Raw genomic sequence first — 17,825 nt, forward strand, 5'->3', positions numbered from 1 at the left:
CTTCACACTGGCCATTGCCTGGGTGTGTTACTGTCCTCTTGGCAACCTACATTTTCATCAGCCTCCGGGCAGTTCTGATACGATTCTCTCCTGCTCCTTTTGTGGAATTCCTGTGAGGCCTGGGCTCATCCGAAAGTGGAGAGTGGAGGGATCTGATTTTGCCTGGAGCTTTAATCTTAAACCACATAGGGAAACCTGGGCTACAGGGTGGATCCTGATCTTCCCCCAACCCCGACCCACTTTTGATGGGTGGGTGGGTCTGTCCACCTGACATCGCCATGACACTGGGCGCCTCAACTTCAAAGGGAAGAATATGCTCAAGCATAGGCAAACTCAGCCCTCCAGCTGTTTTGGGACTACAACTCCCATCATCCCTAGCTAACAGGGATGATGGGAGTTGTAGTCCCAAAACAGCTGGAGGGCTGAGTTTGCCTCTGCCTGCTCAAGGTGGACTGAAGAGGAAAACAGTGCTCCTTTGCAATAGTGCCGTAAACAAGATCAGCTCTAGAATGATAGATTTGTAGGGTTGGGAGGGTACCCCAAGGGCCATCTAGTCCAACCCCCTGCAGTGCAGGAATCACAGCTATTCACAAGTTGCTGAACTCTGATTTCCATTGGCCCCAGCCAGCGTGGCCAGCGGTCGGCGATTATGGGAACTGTAGTCCAGCAAGATCCACCCCTGCTCCTAGCGCACAGGCAGGCGGAAAAGCCAGGGAAACGGGAACCAGCCCACTTTACACAAAGGCAGCAAATAAATGCTGTGTTTCTGAAGCATGAATGTGGATAATAATAATAATAATAATAATAATAATAATAATAATAATAATAATTTATTATTTATACCCCGCCCATCTGGCTGGGCTTCCCCAGCCACTCTGGGCGGCTTCCCAAAAAATATTAAAATACTATAATACATCAAACATTAAAAACTTCCCTGTGTGCTATTTAGTTCTTCTCATAAAGACCCACATAAGCATGTTTTTCAAAGCAAGTCTTGTGATCTGCTGGGGTCAGCCAGCGGTGGGACTTGAGGGCAAACGTACCCAGAGCTCCAGCAGGCCAGATTCCCTCATGGATCCTCTTCCAATCGACTGGGATGGGCCGGAGGGACGGCAGAAGGGAGGACCCCTTTCTGATCCTGGATTGCTGTGTTACATTAGGTCACCCCTCCAGAATGATGCGCAGAAACAACGGGGAGCATGTGGCGGCGGAAGGGTTATAAGAGAGGTGGGCTGCGCATGCAAACAGATAATAGACTTGTCTTTGTCTTTCCCCCTCATGCTTCATATGTTGATCTTGTAGCAGGAGTGGCCGAAGGCTTCCTTTCACTTCCAGATACAATTCTGCCTTTGTTTAGACAGCACATGTGGGGAACGCCATGCAAATGGTGTGAAATTGCTAATACACTCCTTAAGGGGTAGTGGTGTGGTTCCTTCCTGGCTTTTCCCACAGTACAAAGGGGCCCCCAAGCGATGTTTTCCCTTTGCCATTTGTCTGGGTCAACAGGGGGCCAGTAGAGCAAGTTTCATTGGGCCCAAATGGTGGTCACATGACCCAGAGATTGGGGGTGTGTGTGTGTGAACGGGTTCAAGAGGAGCGCTGCAGGCACGGGCAGCACCAGGTAGGTCTCGCTGAAGCCCCTGGGCAGGTAACATTGTGGGGGTTGCACACAGCTAGTATTTTTAGTTTGTGGCTACTTCTTATTTATTCATTGCATTTCTATCCCGCTTCCTTCTCCCAGAAGCTCAAGAGTGGAGTACATGGCTCTCGCCCTCCTCCTTTAATCCCCACAACAACCCTGTGAGGTAGGTTAGGCTGAGAGGCAGCGTCGCCCGGTGAGAGCTTCATGGCTGACGGGATTTGAACCCTGGTCAACCATGTCCCAAGGGATGCGGGTGGCACTGTGGGTAAAACCACAGAGCCTAGGACTTGCCGATCAGAAGGTCGGCGGTTCAAATCCCCGTGATGGGGTGAGCTCCCATTGCTCGGTCCCTGCTCCTGCCAACCTAGCAGTTCAAAAGCACGTCAAAGTGCAAGTAGATAAATAGGTACCACTCCGGCGGGAAGGTAAACGGCGTTTCTGTGCGCTGCTCTGGTTCGCCAGAAGCGACTTAGTCATGCTGGCCACATGACCCGGAAGCTGTATGCCATCTCCCTCAGCCAATAAAGCGAGATGAGCGCCGCAACCCCAGAGTCGGCCACGACTGGACCTAATGGTCAGGGGTCCCTTTACCTTTACCTTTACAACCATGTCCCAGTTCAACACACGAACTGCTACACCACGCTGGCTAATTTCTCTTTGATCCCGGGTGCTCATGTCTCATTCATGTAAACAGGTTATTTTAATTGCAAGGTGCTGAGAGAGGTGTTGGCCAAGTTTGAAGGACAGGTAGAAAACGTTAGAAATGGTGATTTGCTGAGCTGTGGTCAGCTTGTGTACTTGGTCTTTTGCTGCTTTGAGGCTTTCCGTTTATTTAAAGCGACTGACGGACACAATAAATAATATTCCCTCCGTTGCCCAGCTCTGGGGGAACGTAAAGTTACCTGCAGTTGTCTTCTGCGCACACCCCTCCCCAACTCTAGGCTGCTTAGAGTATTAGTAAAGCCTAAGAATGCTCCCTTGACTCCGGTTGCAAGACCCACATCCCAGTTCCGGTGCATGCAGAAGGCCCCATGTCTAATCCAGAGCATGCGCCAACCAAGAGGTACTTGGTGAGCAGAACTGGGAAGTTCTCCCTCGATTTGGGATCATGGAGATCTGCTGCTCTTCGGAGCAGACAGTTCAGGCCTAGTGCTTTGCATTTGTGGACAGCAGATTCATGTAACGTCCCCATTGCAAATGTAGGCATATGTTTCCGTTTCTGTTCTGCCCAAGAGCCAAAGCACCCTGGGCGGCTCACAGGACAGAGGTTAAAACCGTAAAATGCAAGAACGTGTAATGTTAGATCTAAAATTAAAACGGGCACAGAAGTACCATATTTTTCGCACCATAGGATGCACTTTTCCCCTCCTAAAAAGCAAGGGAAAATGTGTGTGCGTCCTATGGAGCGAATTCAGGGGGGAGGCAGGTGGGGAAAGCCCCCAAGAGCTGCACACAAGCTCCGTGCGCTCTTGCGGGCTTTTCCACAGGAGGGAGAAGGGACTGACTGGCCACATCAGTCCCTTCTCCCACCTCCCAGAAAAGCCAGGAGAAGCCGCGATCTCTTTAAAGGAGTTGCGTGGCTTCTGCTGGTTTTGCGGGAGGTGGGTGAATCCCCCCACCTCCCAGTAAAGCCAGGAAAGCCCTGCACAGCGTCTCCGGCAAGGAGAGGCTGCACGGGGCTAAAGGGGAAGCCAAAACAGCGAGCGGGATCCATCCCACTAGCTGCTTTGGCCTGCTCCATAGCTGCACGCAACCCCTCCGGCAGGGAGAGGTTGTGCGCAGCCTGTACGCTGCTCTTTGGGGCTGGGGGGGGAAATTTTTTTCCTTGATTTCCCCCCCTAAAAACTGGGTGCGCCCTATGGTGCGGTGCGCCCTATGGTGCGAAAAATACGGTAAAATCCAACAATACTGCGAGGATATTTGCAGTTACCTTCCTTGCTCTTTGAGTAACTGCATTTATCAGGCTCTACACTGCAGTACTCAGTAACCACTACCAAAGAAGAAGCTCCACTTAATCCTCTTGCTGTAATTGTTCCCTGTTTGCTTCTGGGCTTCCCTTTTTGCACTCCATACTGGGAGCAGCTGCTATTCTCTCTCTGTCTGTCTGTCTGTCTGTCTGTCTGTCTCTCTCTCTCTCTCTCTCTCTCTCTCTCTCTCTCTCTGTGTGTGTGTGTGTGTGTTGGGGTGGGGGAATGCTTCTGGCCAGTAGGACAATAGCCACTGTCAGCAGGAAGTTTCTGCAGCAAGTCTTCCCCAACCTGGAGTCCTCCTGATGTTCTGCACTCTCGACTCCCATTGGTCCAGCCATGACAGCTGTGCTGGCTGATGAAGATGGGAGCTGCAGTCCAAACCATCTGGAGGGCACCAAGTTGGGGAAGGCTGTTTTTTAAAAAAGTAGGAGCTGATGCAGTATGTTGACAACAGGTAGGTGCCTTCGCTGTACTCTTTTCCCTACGTGCCAGCAGTTCCCATTTCGGGGCCCCGCCTCCTTGGTTCCATAAACTCCTCCCCAGGGCCCCTTACTACCCTACCGTATAAAAAAAATAATATGCATGACCCACTAAGAAAGATAATGACACAAAAAAATTCAAAACGCAGACAATTAATTGCACATTTGTTAAAAATCCTATTAAAACTGCTTAGTTTAATTAATTCAACACAGTTGATCCAGTGATGCTGACTTTTCAAATTCTGATAATTACTTCAGTACCCCCCCTGCTTCTTAGCAAACCGCCCCCCCCTGTAATTTCACTGCCCCAAAGGGCACTGTGCTATGCCAGTGCTAGTAATTTTAAGAACAAGGGCAAAGGTGGTCGTGTTCTGTTGAATTGAGGGTGGGATGCAGAAAGGGACATGTGTTCAACCCAAACACATTTTTGCCACATCAGGGCTGAGTGGAGCCTGGAAGCTAGTAAAAAGGTAAAGGGACCCCTGACCATTAGGTCCAGTCGCGGCCGACTCTGGGGTTTTGGCACTCATCTCGCTTTATTGGCTGAGGGAGCCGGCATACAGCTTCTGGGTCATGTGGCCAGCATGACTAAGCCGCTTCTGGTGAACCAGAGCAGCGCACGGAAATGTCGTTTACCTTCCCGCCGGAGCGGTACCTATTTATCTACTTGCACTGGTGTGCTTTTGAACTGCTAGGTTGGCAGGAGCAGGGACCGAGCAACGGGAGCTCACCCCGTCGCGGGGATTCGAACCGCCAACCTTCTGATCGGCAAGTCCTAGGCTCTGTGGTTTAACCCACAGCACCAGCTAGTAGGGATGTATTCTTTTTGCGAGGCACAAAACGGATCACGTAGCCCCTTGGTGTTGAAGGTTAGTTCTGGGCCTGGAAAACACTTCTTTAAGGTGTGTGCAAGAGGCTTCTGAGCTCTTTGGTGGTCTCTGGGAGTGGCCCTTGAGACAGCCTGCCAGGGTTTGTGCTTCCAAGCAGCAGATGTAAGGAAACTTCCACCCAGCCAATGGACTGAGGAGAAGGGAGGGGTCACCAGCCATTTAATGGAACAGAGGATGGGCCAAAAAGTCATAAACAGGAGCTTAGTCTTGGTTACTCCCATTTTGACGCTGCAGCCTGTGGAGGAGCGCCGAGCAAACCAAGATGAAGTCTCATGAGGAGGAATGGGATTGTAAGTCTGGCTGCATCTTCACTGCTTTGTTCAGCACCAGTAACACTGAGAGCCTTTTTTTTGCTGGGTTTGTCCAGATCTCTCCGTAGCGAAACTTCTCTGCAATCCTCTTTGTAGTTTCTTCTTCCTTAGCTGTGACTAAACGCGGCCACCCGTCTGGAAATTCTTGAGCTGTGCTCCCGTAATCATTGCCAGGGAAGGGAAGGAGGGTGTGCATCTTTCTTTGGTGGCTCAGATGCTGTATCTCTTAGAAGTTGCAACCGGCGTGGTCTGGAGTTTGTCAGCTCTTTTTGCCTGGTGAAGATCTGTGTTCAGCCGAAAGCTGGTATAGTATTCCTTTTTGTGGTCTTGCTGTCGGCCCGCAGTTGGGCAGCTTTGGCACTTCTTAGAGCTTAAGGTTGCAATCCTAACTCCGCTTACCTGAGAGTAAGCCGCATTGAATTCAGTAGGACTTAGTTCTTAGTAGACATGGTGAAGATTGTGCTCTTTGTTGAGGAGGCACTATTCCTCTGTTGCGGTTCAGAGATAGCACTGTTTCTTGATTTCTGGGACAATTTAAGGCATCAAATTCTTCACGCCACAAGTTAAAGAGGAGAGCAGGAGTGAAGCTGGGAGTTGGCTTTGGCTAAGAGTTAGCTGCACAGTGGGCTGTCTTAGCTCTTGGGCTGCGCTGGATGGAAGGAGCGTTGGAGAGACGTGGCTTTGTAAGGGAAGCGCTTTATGATTCTGGTGGTTTTCAGGGTGTGGAAAAAGCAGAATGCCACAGAAGAAGCACAAGGGACCTGAGAAGTGCAAGCTCAGCCCTCGGAGATCGAGTTGGTGCTGTCTTCAAAGCAGCTTTTGCAAGCCTTCTGCTGTTTAGTGGCTGTTCCTGCTGTAATGTGTCATTGGAAACTGGACGGCGGCTGCACAGAAATAGGAGGAGGAAGTGGTTACTGAGTCCACTTGGGAGGCTTTTATCCCATATGCGTTCTTTAATTTAGCAACCCAGGAAGCAAAATGGCTATAGCGCACAAAAAGGCATCTTTTAACAAGACTCATCCGCTCCCCTGTTCTTTCAGATTTCTCTGTGAAAATATATGGTTGCCATCTAGCTGGCTGTTCTAGCGCATACATTGATAATTGTTGGGGAGGGCAACAAGTTTCGGGGGTCACTAATACGTCTGGGGATGATTCAGTAGCCAGAGGTGAGACTTTCCAGTTAAGAAATTGAGGCTTAGGATAAGTCTTCCCCACCCCAGTGGCTAGTAGAAGCCGAGGAAATTATGTTGGTTTAACTTAATTTGCTAATTGCACCTTAATTTGCACCTTTTCTTCGAGATGCACAGCTTGGCTGTTCTATTGGTGAAGATTTCTGAATTTTCATTCTCCAGCAGAGTGTTTGTTCGCCCCCATCTGCATCTGATTTTGCAGGAGATCCACTTGAGGTGGGAGAGAGATACAGTGAGCCAGGTCTCCCTCATCATCCTTTCAAAGTGGAGGGTGCCCTCTAGGCCTATTGCCACCGCCACCCCTTCGCAACAGGGAGTGTAAAACAACTGGTGCTATTCCAGGATCTGGATTTGGCTCTGGGATCAGCAGTTGCCAGTCTGGAATGTTCAGGACATTTCTAGGGACCTGCCCCAAATGTCTGGCATTTGTTCCTGTACAAGACTGCTGACACCTTTGGTGCTCACATTAAAAGACTGGGTGAGCCAGGGACATGGGCCTCTTCCAGACCTGTGGATGGGTGGTGCCCGTCTGGCAACCTGAACAGATTATGGGCAGGCCACAAACAAACATCCTCCTTATGAAATTGTTATTGTTTGTTAATATGGATTAAGTGCTTGTATTCTTGCTCTGATTAGCAATATCCTCAAGACTGCCAATTACAGGATATTGGCAATTCGGGTATGCTTGCTTCCGGGTAGCAAGGTGAGGTTGTTGGTTCTGCAGAGCAAGAGGCAAAAAGTACATGAAATTATATCTTATCTGGCCAGCTAATAAAGCATTGCAAGCTGTTGATTCCAAGGGGTGTTTCTTCAGCTGTGCAGGAAGTTGGAAGAACCATCTCTTTGCGTTGGAAAGTTTGCTGGCCGCCTTGAACTTTGATGAAGATCTGTTCTTCACCCCAGCCCTGTATAATCAGGAGATAGTAAATCAGTATGATGCCCAGTGTGTTAACCTTTCGGTCTTGCTGCAGTTCCTGCTGCTTCCTATTACAGTGGTACCTCTACTTACGTGCCCCTCTTGTTACTTATCCTTTGGGATACGCACGAGACAAACCCGTAAGTATATTTCTGGGTTTCGCCATGCACAGAAGCGCTCTATCGCATCGTGTGCAGAACAGGCACCTTGGGTTGCGGAAACCTTGGGATCCGACCAGAGCTCTGGAACGGATCCCGTCCACAACTGGAGGTACCACTGTAAGCTTAATTCTCCAATGCAAGAATTCACAGGCTTGTTCCCGTTACCCAGGTTCCAAGAAGGTACAGGAGGAGGAGGAGGACTGCTCTTGTGCTCAGATCCTGCTTGCAAGTTTCCCACAGGCATCTGGTTGGCCACTGTGAGAACAGGATGCTGGACTAGATGGGCCATTGGCCTGATCCAGCAGGCTCTTCTCATGTTCAGCTAGCCATATGCCCTCCATTTAACTTGTAACATGGGGTCAAAGAAAGGGCTATCTACCCAGAGGCTCACTTCAGACACAAGGGCAAGACATGGTTTGTCCTTAGGAAAACGAGCCACTTCTTCCTTTGAGGGAAAGTTTTGCTGCAGACTTAGAATCAGAACCTTTGGGTGCCCTCCCCTTGTTCATGACTGAAAGGGAAAGAGGGACCATGAGAAGAAAGAGGGCTTTCTATAGCTTATTACTCAAGTCCTCCATGAATTGGTCTAATCCCCTTTTTAACTTGTCCAAGTGAAGAAGTACTTTATTTTGTCTGCCCTGAATCTCTCAGTATTCAGCTTCCTTGGATGACCCTGTTGGGTTTTAATATTATATCCCTGCTCCAAATGTTGTGACCTTTCCTCAGATGGGAGTTGCTTCGCCCCCTTGAACATTTTGATTGCCCTTTTCTGAATCTTTTCCAGCTCTACAACATCCCTTTTGAGGTCTGGCAACCAGAACAAAAACACATTACTCCGTGTGGTTACACCAAAAATTTGTAGAACGCCATCATGCTATTGGCAGTTTTACACCAGCAATTCTGCATGTGAATTCTTTTAAAAGCTCTCAGGTAGACGTCATCTGGACCCGTTATTAGTTCATTTCTAATTTGCCAGGCTGTGACTGAGAAACATGGTTTGCAGGTATGGGACAGGTATGTTACGTGGCGGCTGCGACGTACCTTAATTGGCTTAAGGGGTGACATCCCTGCAGCCAATTGGATCCAGCAGTGCATCTGGGGTCATGGCATATCTCCAGCCCCGCCAAGGAAGCCTGAGGTTTCTCTTGAAGGATCTGCTAAGGGGATCAAAGGCTTCTGCAAACTTTTGTAGGTCACCAGTTCAGATCCAGAGCAGGTCCGCCAGATGGTTCCTGCGTGAATCGCAAAGTGGCTGGCTTAGAACTGTTCCTGCTGGCTAGATGCCAGTGTGTTGCCACTGGCAACCTGGGCATCGGAGTCACAGAGGTGGCAATGCCAAGTCACTCCTGATCCTTCCCAGCTTTGGGGTCAGGCACTTTGCCAAACTTGCCCTGCTCGTTTCAGCCGCATTTCCACACTGACCCTGTAAAAGATCCCACCTTGACCTGTTCAGTGCGGCAAACCTTGGCTCTCAGTTTGAAAGAGGGTTTTCTTGTCTCAGGCCACTCAACACAAAATGGAAGGAAGTGGGGAGAGGTTGTGTTTATCCTGCGTTATACTGGCTGGAGTCTTGTGCTTATGTACCCAAAACCACAATGCCCACATTGTGAGAGAAGTGCCTGCGGACTTGTGGGTAACCCCAAGGTATAAAGGTAAAGATAAAGGGACCTCTGACCGTTAGGTCCTGTCGCGGACGACTCTGGGGTTGCGGCACTCATCTCACTTTACTGGCCAAGGAAACCAGTGTACAGCTTCCGGGTCATGTGGCCAGCATGACTAAGCTGCTTCTGGCGAACCAGAGCAGTGCACGGAAACGCCGTTTATCTTCCCACTGGAGCGGTACCTATTTATCTACTTGCACTTTGATGTGCTTTCGAACTGCTAGGCTGGCAGGAGCAGGGACCGAACAACGGGAGCTCACCCCGTCATGGGGATTCGAACCGCCAACCTTCTGATTGGCAAGTCCTAGGCTCTGTGGTTTAATCCACAGCGCCACCCGCGTCCCTAACCCCAAGGTATACACAAGTACAAAAAGCCTACAGAGAAAAATTAATTTATAGGAGTGGTACTCAAAATGACCCTCATAACTCAAGTGGCACAGGATGTTGAGAGATTGATAAGGGAATGACCGGACAACTGCATGGTGGACAGCTGGGGGCTAAAATGCAGTGGTATAGATGGTGTATATGTTTTGTATGGATAGAAAGAGCCATTGGTTACTTCCTGGTTCACACTGAGAAGCTGTTTCTCAGCGTCCCCAGGGATAGAAGAGAGAGCTTCCCATAGACTTCACTGGAGAAATTAAAAGAATGCAATATATCTTGAATTGGACACAAGTGTGTTCCTCCCTAAATAAATAATGGAGGATAGACTGGAGTGGCTGGAGCCCTGGGCAGAGGCATTCCATACTGCAATATTTTGTTGTAAGGTCCCAATGGTTTTAAAAATCATTTATATCCTGCCTTTTGGCCTCAGAAATTAAAAACACTTTTCATTCTTAAAATTGCCTGGTCGTGCTGCTTCTATTTCAAGACGGCACCAGTTTTCTTCCCGGAATTTTGGCTGCAGTTTTATCTGTTTTTGCCACAGCACATGGTTTGAGGCGACTTTGACAGAGAGGTCCCTGCAGGTCAAGCCCTCTGGCCTTTAAAATCTCGGTTGGGGTGAGAGAGGAGGGATCTTTGTACGTGCAAGGGGCATGAACTCCAGATCTGTGTTTTGTGGATTAGAGATTTGAGTCTGCCTTGTCCCCCTTCACAGTCAACTCGCGCACTAGCAGAACTTCAGTGAAATCCTTCGCAGCAATCTTGAGATGCCTTTGTGCTCAGTTTTGCCACAGGATCAGACTTCCTCCTGCTTTCCCACCATCCTTTGTGATATGAAAATCTGACCTGTTTCTGTGCATTCGCTTTGTACTTGAAAGTGAAAATGTCAACCAGGGCAGATCATTCATGCTTTGGTTTTCGTTCTGCTCCATGCTTTTATTTTGGTCAAGCAGTGTTGTAAAAAGTGACCTGGGAAGGTCAGGAGTTAACACTTTCTGCACTGCAGAATTATACACACACACACACCTGGCATCTGAGAAATCTGATAAGGGGGTTGCCTCAGTGCCCTCATAAACCAGAAATCAAAGTGCTGTTAAGAATCAAAGTGTCTGTTTAATAGGCACAGAGAGAAGCCAGCCGTGTTTCACATTTACAGTGCATCTTAATAATGGGTCAGTCCAGGGTAGAGAGATTGTTCAAGTAGAGGGTTCCCACTGCAAATCCCTCCGGAGCTTGGAGGGTTAGAATGCCAGTTTTCTATAAAGTTATTTTAGCCAGCATGTGCATTTATTCAGGAGAGATAAAAGGAGGTCCTTCTTCACAAAGCACATTGTTAATCTATGGAACTCGCTGCCCCAGGAGGCAGTGATGGCTACCGACTTGGATGGATTTAAAAGAGAATTGGGACATCTAGTTGGCTGCTGTAAGAACAGGATGCTAGACTCAATGGGCCACTGGCCTTGGCCCAGCAAGCTCTTCTTATGTTCTTATTTATTTTGTTTGTGTATGTATATATATGCTGTGTCATAATATATGTATCTATCTCAAAGTGATTTACAGCAACAAAACATAAAACCATACAATAAGAACCATAAAAAGGTTAAGATCAGACATCAAATAACCATTGTGGAAGGATACATTCTTAATTGCCTGCATAGGCCTGGCAGAATAGAAAAGTTTTCAGCAGGCGTTCAAAAGTTGGCACAGAAGGCTCCTGATGACTGTCTAGTGCAGCCTTTCTCAACCTGTGGGTCCCCAGATGTTGTTGAACTACAGCTCCCATCAGCCCTAGCTAGCAAGGCCAGAGCTCAGGGATGATGGGAGATGTAGTCCAACTACATCTGAGGACCCACAGGTTGAGAACCGCTGGTCTAGTGGCAGAGAGTTGCACAGGACTGGGCCAGTGATACTAAAGGCTTGGTTTCTTGCTGTCAAATGAGCCTCACCAGTGGCACTGCTGGAGATGATCTCGGCTCTTGAGCTGAGATATAAGGGTTCAGGTGGTCCCTGAGGCTCGGTAGTGGGTAGGCACTGTTTTAACAGTGGAGTCACATGTTCTCAACCAGAAGCTCTCAACAGCAGCCTAGCCGCCGCATCCTGCATGATCCAGGGCCCTGTCGGAAACCTGGCCACTTAAGGCCTGAACTCTTACTTCCCTCTTTCTTCCTTGGATGGAGAAAAAAAATCACATGTTGCTGCACCCACTTTTGCCCCTGCTCTCCCTTGTTCTGGCAACCCACAAGGTGGCTTGATTTAGTATCAAAAGAAGTGTGACCCAGAATAGGAAAGCACTTACCGTATTTTTCGCTCTGTAAGACGCACTTTTCCCCTGCTAAAAAGTAAGGGGAAATGTGTGTGCGTCTTATGGAGCGAATGCAGACGGGAGGCTCTGCTCAGCTCTCCTTTTAAAGAGCTGCGTGTGGAGCATGTGTGCCCTTCTCCCTCCTCGGGGAAAAGCCCCCAAGAGCCACACACACACTCCGCGCGCTCTTTAAAGGGAGCGCGGCTTTTGGGGGAGCCCTCATCCCGCTGCCTGGGAGAGGCTGCGAGCAGCTATCCCATAAGCCAAGATAGCAAGAGGCTATCCCAGAAGCCAGATCCCTCTTGCTGTTCTGGCTTCTGGGATTCAGAATATTTTTTTTCTTGTTTTCCTCCTCCAAAAACTAGGTGCGTCCTATGGTCTGGTGCATCTTATAGAGCGAAAAATACGGTAATAGCTCCCACAGCCTCTTCTGGTCAGTGGTGTTAAGTCTGAATCTCCGTTGAGGTTGAGGCTGCCTGGTTGAAGGGAAGACAGTGGATGATCAGCAGGTGAGATACCAGGAATACGTAACCATTTTGACCGCTTCAGCCATCTTCTTTGTGCTGATCCCGAGTGCTCTTCAGTCTGCCTTGAGCAAAATGTTTGCCTGTTCTCTTGTCCTGCCTTTGTCTTTCAAGGATGCTCCGTCCTACGGATGTAAACAAGCCAGGCCTTTCCTTATTTACAGCAGCTCGGGAAGACCCGCTTAGATCTCCCTTGGTGCCAAAGCTTCCTTGCAGCCCAGGAAAATCCGATTTCCTCAGGTCTCTCTGCGGTGTCGCCCTCTGCTTTTGGGTCTAGCGCAGTACATTTGCACACTGCGTGCATTTGTGTGATTTCAACCGGGCACGATTGAAGGCAGGCTGGTTGAAATGGCGTAAGTTAGATCCAAGCAAAAAAGCTCTTTTGTGTCAGGTCTGCTTGGGGTTACCTGGTGCAGAAGGAGCTTTTAAGCTCTCCACCTTGCTTGGGGAGCAAGATGCACTCAGCACACGGGCTCTGGAATGCTGCTGTGAGGTCATTGTGTTTCCGTACAATCTCACATGAGGACCCCAGTCTCCTTGAACTGGCACACTGATCAAGCCTTGCCTCCCAAGCAAGTCAGAGAGCATAAAATCTCTTTTCACACTGGTTCCTCTTGGGTTACCTGGTGCAAGCAGCTCTTTTTAGTTCTCTGCATTTCTTGCTGAGAAGGCCCACTCAGCGCATGGTCTCTGGGAGTGTGGGGATTTCTCTCTGCCCCTCACCCATTGGCTGCAGGGCAACTCCAAGGATTTGGGTATACCCCAGGAACCCAACCCAGGCATCAGGTGCGATCGTATTGTGCAGGAAAGGTTGTGACGCGATGATCTCTTCACCATCGCTGATCAGAGTCTCTTGGAAGTGGTTTGGAACTCCTCCCTTGCCCTGGTTCAAGAGAGGGCCGCTGTCATTGTGCAATAAGAACCGGATGTGTCTGTGTGTTTGCGATTAAGCCGCCAGCCGGGATTGACATAGATCTGATCCTACAAAGTGCTGAGCGCTTCCGATTGCAGTCAGTTTTAGGAATTCTTTCCACGGTCATTGAGGGCTCAGGCACCTGTGGGACAGATGAGTCAAAACAAAACTGTTTCTCCGAGTAGGAGGAGGCTCTCCCCAAGGGTGCGCTGAGGCAGGGGTGTGCAGGCAAAAGCAGGACAGAAGCTGGGAAAGGACTGGGCTGGCATGTGGATCAAAGAAGAAAGATCCTGCCCCACTTTCAGAATATATTTGGCTTGCTGTGGGGAGTCTGGCAGTGGCCAGGCAGATGCCTCTGGAAGGGGCGGCTCTCAGAGTTCCTCAGGAGAATTATTATTATTATTATTATTATTATTATTATTATTATTATTACTATTATTATTATTATTATCATCATCACTATTATCATTATTATTACTATTATTATACACCACCCAGTCACTCTGGGCGGCTTACAGCATATATAAAAACCTAGTAAAACATCAAACTTTAAAAACTTTCCAATATAGGGCTGCCTCCAGATGTCTTTTTAAAGTTGTGTACAGTGGTACCTCGGGTTAAGAACTTAATTCGTTCTGGAGGTCCGTTCTTAACCTGAAACTGTTCTTAACCTGAGGTACCACTTTAGCTAATGGGACCTCCCGCTGCCGCCATCCCACCGCTGCGCGATTTCTGTTCTCATCCTGAAGCAAAGTTCTTAACCTGAGGTACTATTTCTGGTTTAGCAGAGTCTGTAACCTGAAGCGTCTGTAACCCGAGTGCCCACTGTAGTTTTTTATCTCCTTGATCCACAACCCCTCCCTATTCCTAGCATCTGGTGGCCAAGAGATATTTTAAGAAGCATGGGAATATCATCAGGAGTCCTGTGGGTTTTTTAAAGCACTACCTGTACACATTGCCTGCTCTGACTCTATTAAAAAGAGCTTTACTTGTATCCACCGGATCCTTATCCTCGTGGCTAAAGTCTCATTTCAAAACACACTTTGTTCGTATGTCTCGTAAGTGGCTTTTGTATCTTCGAGTTCCTTCTGAGAATGTTTGATGTGCTGCTGTACAGATCTCCAAGGTTGCCCTTGGAGGAGGCTTTTTTCCATCCCGTTTTGTGTCAACAAAGGCAACCTGCAAATGCTTTAAATAAATGAGATAAATAAAAATACTTCTGTCATGCCATGTGCTGGGCTGTTCCTTCGCTCTCATGTAGTTTTGTGTACTTTTTTTGGTTGTCTCTGCTTCCGCCAGGAGAGTAGATTCTCCAAATGTGTTTGTAAGGCTTTTGGTTTCATTGCTGGAGGAAGGTTCACAGCCGGCCAGCTCTGTAGTCCTTTGTAGCCAGAATTCAAGGGTTCCCAGTGTTGTGACTGGGAATAAGTTTGCACTGATTACGCTGCTGGCATTCGAAGCAGTGATCCTGCAAGGTGTCTTGCCCCGAATCTTACTGACCTTGTGGCTCTGTTCTTTCTTGTGTGGAGGAACTATAAATCAGTGCAGAGCACCAGTTTTGTATCCCTGGCAGAGCCTCCAGTTAAAAAGGCCTGAGTAGCAGGTAACGGGAAAAACCTCTCCCTCTCTCTGAGCACAAGGCCCTGGAGAGCTATCACCAGCTAGAGGAGAAAGTACACAGCTAGATAACAGTACACAGCTAGAAAGTACACACTGATAACAGCCAATTGGAATAATAATAATAATAATAATAATAATAATAATAATAATTATTATTATTTTAAAATTTATACCCCTCCCCAGCCAAGACCGGGCTCAGGGCGGCCAATAATAAAAACAAGTTGATTAAAATACAATTTAAAAGATTAAGATACAATATTAAAACATTAGGCTGCAGCCTCTTCACAGGAGGAGAAAGGAAAAAGAAAGAGGGGGGGAGGGAATCAAACTGATTCTAAGCCAAAGGCCAGGCGGAACAACTCTGTCTTACAGGCCCTGCGGAAAGAAATCAGATCCCGCAGGGCCCTGGTCTCATGAGACAGAGCGTTCCACCAGGCCGGAGCCATCACTGAGAAGGCCCTGGCTCTGGTTGAGGCTAATCTAACTTCCTTAGGGCCCGGGACCTTTAGGGTGTTACTATATATGGACCTTAAGGTCCTCTGCGGGGCATACCAGGAGAGGCGGTCCGTAGGTACGAGGGTCCTAGGCCGTGGTATTGCAGAACTTGAGCTTGGATGCCAATGGCTTGCCTTGCTTTTCTCTTAATATTTTTGTCAAGCGCCTGAATCGGTTTCTTCATTGTGCAGCGACTGCAAAAGAAGAGAGAGCGCATAAGAGTGTCCTGGGTCACGCCAGTGGCCCATCTAGTCCAGCATCCTGTTCCGGCAGTGGCCTAATTAATGCCTGTGTGGGAACCAGCAAGCAGGATTCTGGCACAAGAGCACCCCTCCTCTCCTGTGGTTTCCAGCAACCTATCAGTCTTGAGCAAAGGAAGGGAATGACTGGGACGTTTTTCCAGCTCCTGCAACAAGCCAGAGCTTCATTTGCTTGAGGGTTCTTGAGACTCATCCTTTCCCCAGCCTGGTACCTTCCAGATGTTTGGGGCTACAGGCGCTGTACTGGCTGGGGCTGATGGGAGTTGTAGTCCAACATTTCTGAAGCCTGGTCCTAGGAGAGCGTTTGAGTTCTGCTCCCTTTTAGTTTGCTATATGTCTGTGAATGCCTGACCCATACGTAGGACGTTTCTGCAAAGCTGTTGCCCATTTTCGATTTCAAGCCAAAGCTTTATACTGACCCTTATTTGCCTGTTTTCTTCTTTTCCTATGATTTCCTCTCGCTTTTTGTTTTTCTAAACCGCCTTCTGTGTTTCCTTTCAGGTCTGCTAGCCAACATCACCATGTTCAGCAAGAAGAAGAAGCGCATTGAGATCTCCGCCCCCTCCAACTTTGAGCACCGGGTCCACACGGGGTATGACCAGCAGGAGCAGAAGTTCATAGGGCTGCCGAGGCAATGGCAGGGCATCATCGAGGAGTCGGCCAAGCGGCCGAAGCCGTTGGTGGATCCAGTGTGCATTACGGCCGTCCAGTCTGGCTCTCAGAAGGTAGATGGCACTGGCTTTGCTCTTGGGTGGGACCTGAACTTCATACATTTCTGTCGGAATGGGAATGTGCTTCTGAGCGGTGGCTTAACGAGTAAGCCATAAAATGGCCAGCTGGTAGCTGCAGCTGCAGCCTGCTCTGATGTGGACAGGTGCTATCTGTAGACCTTTTGATGCTGTGTAAGAAGGGGGCGGTGGCGGGGGGGGGGGACACATCCTGAACCTAGAGCTTCAGACCGCTAGAGGAGACTCTCAAAGTAACCTTGGGGTCATTTCACCCAACCACTTTGTCACCAGCCATAAGGTTGGAGTGGTTTTTGAGAACTCAGCGTCTCTCCCAAGACTGCGGTTTGCTGCCATCTGGCAAAACTCCTGGACATGCGAGTTGAGCCGGGTGACGGATTCCGGTTGCAGTGTAACCTTGAAGGCTTTGGGGTGCGTTCACAAGACTAAATGTAACATCAGAACAGCTTCCTGAATTTCTTTCTGACGAAGTAATGAGCGGATTCTGTAGGACTCGAGTTCTGTCCGTGTCAGAAGTTTGCTACCCTCACCCACTCGGTATCCTGTCTGTCGTTTGTGCTGTGCTTGGATATAGGAGTGACTGGAGCTTTGGACCCCAATCTCTGGGGTGTAGCGTAAGAGGCTCCCCTTGCCGAGCATGCAAAATGAGATGTCGTCTCTGAACGACTGCTTGGTTCAGGCATAGATCCTGGAACGGCCCCTTCCATTCGTGGAATGGGGCGGTGTACGTGTCCTGCATATAATGAGTTTGCAGCTCAGCTAATTTTTTTTCCAGGGTGAGGTGGGTGGGGGAGAGAGTGGACCGCAAGCCTGACACATTTCGGAGCTGCGGGACACCCAGGCCTGAACGCCAGAGCCAAAATCTGGACGTGGGAGTGGAGTCCCAGTGCAGCAGGCAAGGGGTCAAATGCAGCGTATGTGAGGCAGCTCTGAGTTGGCCTCCGGGGGCAGAAGCGCCTGGCTCTTTCAGAAGCATCACGAGGTTCAGCTTGAGGCGGAGGAGCCGAAATGCCTTCTGGTGGAGGGCGCAGGGGGCTTGGTACAGAGCTGTGTGTTAGGAACTTGATCCTGAAAACAACATGACTTGTGTCCTCAAGTCAACAGTGATTCACCCAGATCTGGAAACCGACGGGCTTTTAAAGGTTCGTGTCCGATGGGGGAAGGGGTTTGCTGGCTGGTTTTCCTGGAAGAGATTTATCGCACTTCCTGTACTATGGGGTGCCGGTTTTGGGATAGCCAGCCCACCCTCGACAGCTTACCAGTATGAACATCCTTAGCGGTAAGGAGAATGCCTGTGTTTGTCTATTTACTTAGCTGAGGAGGCAGCAAGGGGAGCCCTGCTTCAGCTTTTAGTTCAAGCC

General features: G+C 49.0%; 1 protein-coding gene across 5 annotated transcripts in view; it reads left to right on the top strand.

Moving 5' to 3' along the window:
* Positions 1–17,825, top strand: part of PAK4 (p21 (RAC1) activated kinase 4) — an 83,111-nt gene that overhangs the window by 41,250 nt on the left and 24,036 nt on the right. For all 5 annotated transcript variants that reach the window (XM_083627188.1, XM_083627191.1, XM_083627190.1 and 2 more), the window contains exon 2: positions 16,220–16,443. In XM_083627188.1, coding sequence (XP_083483314.1) covers positions 16,240–16,443 — 204 coding nt within the window. In that variant the 5' untranslated portion in view covers positions 16,220–16,239. The remainder of the gene's footprint in view (positions 1–16,219; positions 16,444–17,825) is intronic.

This window comes from Podarcis filfolensis (assembly GCF_964270895.1).
Source record: "Podarcis filfolensis genome assembly, chromosome: 8".
NCBI lineage: Eukaryota > Metazoa > Chordata > Lepidosauria > Squamata > Lacertidae > Podarcis > Podarcis filfolensis.